The 6,236-nt window shown below is 55.5% G+C and overlaps 1 protein-coding gene across 1 annotated transcript in view; it reads left to right on the plus strand.

The window, feature by feature from the left end:
* Nucleotides 1-3,821, plus strand: part of EPHB2 (EPH receptor B2) — a 128,576-nt gene extending 124,755 nt beyond the window's left edge. The window contains exons 13-16 of the mRNA XM_063103585.1: nucleotides 32-181; nucleotides 1,424-1,617; nucleotides 3,009-3,164; nucleotides 3,713-3,821. Of these exons, the coding sequence (XP_062959655.1) occupies nucleotides 32-181; nucleotides 1,424-1,617; nucleotides 3,009-3,164; nucleotides 3,713-3,821 (609 nt within the window). The remainder of the gene's footprint in view (nucleotides 1-31; nucleotides 182-1,423; nucleotides 1,618-3,008; nucleotides 3,165-3,712) is intronic.
* The last annotated feature ends 2,415 nt before the right edge of the window (nucleotides 3,822-6,236 follow it).

The following is a 6,236-nucleotide window of genomic DNA, read 5'->3' on the forward strand; positions in this document are numbered from 1 at the left end:
ACCTATCAACCCTCCTCGTTCTGTCCCCCAGGGTGGAAAGATCCCAATACGTTGGACGGCCCCAGAAGCCATCCAGTACAGGAAGTTTACCTCGGCCAGCGACGTGTGGAGCTATGGTATCGTCATGTGGGAGGTGATGTCCTATGGGGAGCGGCCCTACTGGGACATGACCAACCAGGACGTAAGTCTCCAAGGGAGTAGGCTGAGCCTCTCTGGCCAGCCAGGTGGGGGAGGGGAAGACCGGGGACTCCTGGCCTTCTGCCAGTCTCCCGGGACATGGGAGATAGGCCTCTGAGATCATGGGCCTGGCTGCCAGGGCAGCTCCCAGCCCAAAGTTGGCTGTTTCAAATGTCTGCACAGGACCCTGGACTCTCCAGGGGGTAGGGAGTAGGGAAGGCCACCCATCCACAAATCAGTAAATCTTCAGGATGCGTGCACCTTGTGGCCAGCACCGAATGAGACCATGTCTGCCTGCCAGGTGTTTACCATCTAACTGGGTGGACAAGACGATTATTCAGGGAACCAGATGTAGTTATCAGGAACTTTTGCGATCAGCTGCTAAATTGGAGAAGGCAGATGTCCAGCCCTGTAGGCACTGAGGCGAGGGCAGTATGGGCAAGGTCAGCCAGGAAGTCTTTGCAGGACAGGTGGGGCTCGAACAAGTAGGAGACGCGAGGCCTTCCGGGTGGGAAGAACCTGTGCAAAGGCCGAGGTGGGTGCTGTGGAGAGGAAAGTTGGTCAGAAATGTTGGTGAGGTTCAGTCATGAAGTGTTTGACAGTCCACCCAAGGGATTTTCATTTGCAAAAATACAGGCAAGAAGACTTGAAGAAGCTTCTTGAACAGGGAGGGTAACCCACAGTTGAGCTCTGGGAGATGAGTCTGGCCATGGTGGCAGGTCAGACTGGAACGAGGGGTGCTTTAGCTCCTTTCCTTGATGGAGGAGTGGGTGGGGTTAGTGGGGAGGGGGCACCAGTCAGGCTTAGTGTTATGCTGTGTGCTGTGGGGCCTGGCAGGGGTGGTATCTCTTACCTGGAGCTATAAATGGCATTGAAATCGAGAATGTGTCCCCCTGGGGTCAAGCAGGGGCTAGAGAGGGGAGTCCTCGGGGCCACTGAAGCCAGGAGGGTGCTCACAGATGGGAAAGGAGGAGTTGGTAGAGCCGGGCACAGGAGGTTCAGCCTGCTGGACCCTGGGGAGAGGCTATCTCAGGGTGCTAGATTACCCAAGATTGGTGGAAGGTAGGGCAGGGACCCAGTTGCCAGGTCAGACTAAGGCTATCGAACCCAGGTCAGGCCCATCCCTGAGGCTGCCTCCAGACAAATAGGTCGGGCCTGCAATGCACTGGGAGCAAGATGGGCCTGGCAGAGGGCAGACACCCTCGTGCGATAACCCAACCCCACTGCACCCCTATGTTCTCCCCAGGTAATCAACGCCATCGAGCAGGACTATCGGCTGCCACCGCCCATGGACTGCCCGAGCGCCCTGCACCAGCTCATGCTGGACTGCTGGCAGAAGGACCGCAACCACCGGCCCAAGTTCGGCCAGATCGTCAACACGCTGGACAAAATGATCCGCAACCCCAACAGCCTCAAAGCCATGGCGCCCCTCTCCTCCGGGTACGGCCCGCCCTGACCCGCCCTTCTCCTCTAGACCCCGCCCCCTCCCCTGGCCACTCCCCTCTCCCAGGGCTCTGCGACCACCCACAGCTGTCCCCTGCTTCAGACAGATGCTCTCCACTGCAGCTTGGCATGGTGAAGAATAGGACTAGTGTTTGTTGCTCATCTGCCCTGAACACAGGCTGAGACATGCATTCTGTGGGCAACAGAGGAAACACCTTTTAAAGTATGGTCAGAGAGGACAACAGTTAAGAAAAATTACCAAAGGATCCAGAATCTTCATCATCTGAGTTTCCTCCCTTGCTACCCTCACACTCAAACCTGGACCCTCTAACTTCCATTTGCATCTTCATCACACTGAGGCCCCACACATGTCCACTTATGCTCACACAGGTACAGCTCGACACACAGATGAACACACTCAAGCTTGCTCACACCACACGCCATCTTACACACACGGACACCCGCAGTGGCAGGCTCTCACCCCTGCAAACATCCACAGGCACCTGCACACACCTCCATTCAGATATTGGTACTCGCCACACACATACGTGCCCCCATGCTCAGGTCAGCATCCCCCTCAGGAGACTGGCTGAGCCAGAGGAGGGTCAGCTTGGGTGCCTGATGCCTCCCTGCTCCCCAAGGACCCAGGGACGCTCATGAGCCTCCCTGCATGAGGCCCACAATCCCACAGGGTTTCTGTGGGGCACCCAGCCAGGTGTCCTCGGGATCCAGGACTAACTGTGGCCAGAGACTCCTTGGGCCCACGTCCTTCATCCACCAAGTTCTTGTGGCTAAAAGATGTTTGCACCTGTATGTTTCACTCCTCACCATGACCCTGTGTCAGCCACTCCTGACTCTCCAGATAAGATCACTCTGAGCTTTTAACCTCATGAGAGTCATTTCACTCCTTGCCAGCCAGGAAGTCATTCCCGTTAGCACCACCGGCTTTACCTGGACCTTGGGGCTGCAGTCTACAAGATCAGCCTCCTACAGCACAAACCAGGGTAGAGAAGCATGGAGAATGGCACTGGGGAAGAAACTGACTAATCAGCAGGATTAGTCCAGCTGAAATCCCTCCTCTGAAAATAAGCTGGAGAAATGTCTTCCCCACCTTACTCCTGTGGTGCAGCCTCTCAGCAATCCCCACAGAGGTTCCCAGGACGTTCCAGGTCACCCCAGCTTTGAGTCCTACACACACACTGGCTCTCACCTCCTCACACAGATATGGATGCATGTTTACACAGGCTCATGCACCCGCCCATGCTCGCACAGAAGTGCTCACCCGCACACGTGCACACACGCAGCCCCCAGGCGTGCTCATGCACATCCCCTCACACTCCCTGCAAGCGTATGCCCTGACCATGTCTGTCACCCACCTCCACCCCTAGAATCAACCTGCCACTGCTGGACCGCACCATCCCTGACTACACCAGCTTTAACACAGTGGACGAGTGGCTGGAGGCCATCAAGATGGGGCAGTACAAGGAGAGCTTCGCCAATGCTGGCTTCACCTCCTTCGACGTCGTGTCTCAGATGCTGATGGAGTAAGTGCTCAGCGCCTCCACTCCCCACTGTCAGCACCCCCTCCCCACCCACCCCGCCAGCCAAGGGGGTGCTCTGGAGCACGAGGAATGGACAAGTGTCCTATCAGGGATGTGGGGGACCAAGGGGTGACAGGCCAGCTTTGGAGTCACATCTGGATCGATACCCAGGTCTCCCTGCCACCTACTGGCTATAAGACCTTGGGCAAATCACAGCACCTCTTTCAGCCTCGGTTTTCTCATCTGTAAACTGGGGGTTGGTAGGAAGGCTGCAGGAGATACATAGGAAGTGTGTACTTAGTTAATGCAAGTCCCTTCCCCTTCCCTGTAGCAGAGGAGAGAAGGGCACCTGGGTGCCCTGACCCCCGTCAGTGCTCACTGAGGTCACTCACTCACTCCAGCCTTGGAGGCGACCCACTACCCCATCCCATTACCCCCCTCCCTTGCTATCTTGAGCACAAAACCCCTGGGGAAGCCCTGGCAGCTCTCTACCAGGCACAAAGCCCCCTGTACCCCCACTTCTCCCTAACACATGTGCTTTTCTCCCAAAGGGATATTCTCCGGGTTGGGGTCACCTTGGCTGGCCACCAGAAAAAAATCCTGAACAGTATCCAGGTGATGCGGGCACAGATGAATCAGATTCAGTCTGTGGAGGTTTGACGTTCACCTGCCTCAGCTCACCTCCTCTTCCAGGCCCCTCCCCCTCCGCCCCACACAACGGGCCCCTGGTGCTCGATCCACGGCAGGGCCAGCCACCTGCCAGGAGGCCACGGGCAACAGGAAGAATCAAGCAGCGCTCCAGCCACGGGACGTCACCAAGAACACACGCAACTCAAACGATGGGAAAAAAAGGGAATGGGGAAAAAAGAAAATAGATCCTGGGAGGGGGCGGGAAATACAAGGAATATTTTTTAAAGAGGATTCTCATAAGGAAAGCGATGACTGTTCTCGGGAAGAAAAATAAAAGGGCTTGGGAGATCCATGCGATTTGTCCGATCGGAGACCAAAAGCAGTTTCTCTCCAACTCCCTCCGAGAAGGTGACCTGGCCAGAGCCAAAAAACACTTTCAGGAAAACAAATGTGAAGGGAAGAGGCAGGGGTCGCCCTTCTCTCCTGTTCCCGGGCTGCTCCTCGAGGCCTCACTCAACAGACAAGTGCCAGGCGGATGGGGCAGGTGGACAGGCAGCCACCCGGGATCCACACTGGGAAACTCCATTCCCGCTGCCACTGAGCAAACAGAATTTTTCTGTCTTTGGAAACTATTTTAGAAACTAATGAAAGAGACTTTCTCCTGTTGTCTCATGAAAAGGGGCGTTTGTCCTCCCAGGTCAGGGAGAACATAGGATACCAGAAAGGCCAGCCTTCCTGAGGATGGCCGCCCCCCAGGTCTGCAGCTCCACGTATGTAACGCGCACAGCCCAGCGGCCCCGACCTGCCTGGGCACCCACTCCCACTGGCTGCTGGCCCCCACCTCAAGGACTGATGCTGCAGAGACCGCCATCAGCTACGACTGCCACTGAGAAGGGTTGATCCTGCATCTGGGTTTGTTTACAGCGATTCGTGGACTTGGGGGTATTTTGGTCTGGGGTGGTTTTGGTTTGGGGGGTTTGTTTGTTGGTTTGTTTTTTTTTTTTTTTAATGACAATGAAGTGACACTTTGACATTTCCTACCTTTTGAGGACTTGATCCTTCTCCAGGAAGAAGGTACTTTCTGCTTACTGACTTAGGCAATACACCAAGGGCGAGATTTTATATGCACATTTCTGGATTTTTTATATGGTTTTCATTGACACCCTTCCCTCCCACCTGCTGCCTGGCCTCACCAAAGCCAACCACCTCGGGGTCATCTGAGCCATTTAGAGATTTGAGTGAGATTTGGTGGGGTGGGGGAAGGCACCAAGGTGGACGAGCATCCCACCCCAGGACTGTTTTTGAAAGTGACAGATCGAGGAGGAAGTGGGGTCTGAAACTGAAAGTCCCTGTCCACTTCCCCACTCTCCTTCTGTCCCAATCTATCCAGTACTTCCCAGGCAAATAGGCCTCTTTGAGTGCCCTCAAATGGCCAAAAGCCACTTTTGCCTCTGGGAGCCCATACCAGGCTACAGGACCCAGATCATTCACTGTGACATCCCAGCTCTCCAGAGGGTTCCAAAGGGTGCCCTCGGAGACATGGGCAGGCATACTCCCTTCCTTGGAGAGAAAGCGTGTGATTTCTCCCCGTCTCTTTCCTTCCACCAGACCTTTGCCCAGGTCCAAAGGTCTTGGCCATGGGAAAATCATCCGCCCAGGGGTCTGGCCGCAGACTCCCTCCTGTGAGCTAATGCAGGCACCTGAGCGGAACAATCGGTTAGTGAATTGAATGCAAATAAACACTTTAGTTATAAAACGACCCCTGTTCTCTGTAAGTTCCGAGAGGGACCCTGGCATCCTCGGGACGTGCCAAGAGATAATGCTCTTCCCAGCAACCCTTTCTCCCTCAGGATTCTAGAAGACCTGGGGCTGAGAAAACACTTAAAGGATAACAGAGCTCCACGTGCCTTTCTGGCTCTGGCTCACGAAAAGCACAGGCAACAAAAGAAGTGAGTTAGAAGTGGCTCAGAACTCAGCGTTCGAAGCCCTGGGACCCAGGGTGAGCCACTGTAGGAGCAGGGAGTCGACTGGGTGCACTTAGCATGCCTCGGCCAGAGGAAGGGGGTTCTGGGTGTCAGGTGAGCTGTGATCAAGATAGACTGTGATGATGGGAGCATGAAGGTCCCAGAGTGCCCATAGACCCCCAGCCAGAGCCACAGGTGTGGTCACCTTTCCCAGGCTGACTCTGATTTTCTCTGCAAACGGGCTCCTGCTCACATTAAAATCAGGATTCTTTGTGTGGCAGGAGGAGGCAGTGAGGTGGATGTGCTGTGGCTGTCAAATCTGGCTGAGGGGGGGGAGCCAGGGACACCACACCTCAGGGCCTTTCCCTTTGTCCATGGAGCTTCTTTGAAGAGACTGACCAGGGGGGAAGATTCAGGCCCCAGGCAGCCAGCTAAAGGCCCAGTGGGTGGAGCGAGCAGCCGGCATGGACCAGCCTGGCGT

This window comes from Cynocephalus volans, chromosome 8 (genome assembly GCF_027409185.1).
Source record: "Cynocephalus volans isolate mCynVol1 chromosome 8, mCynVol1.pri, whole genome shotgun sequence".
Lineage (NCBI taxonomy): Eukaryota > Metazoa > Chordata > Mammalia > Dermoptera > Cynocephalidae > Cynocephalus > Cynocephalus volans.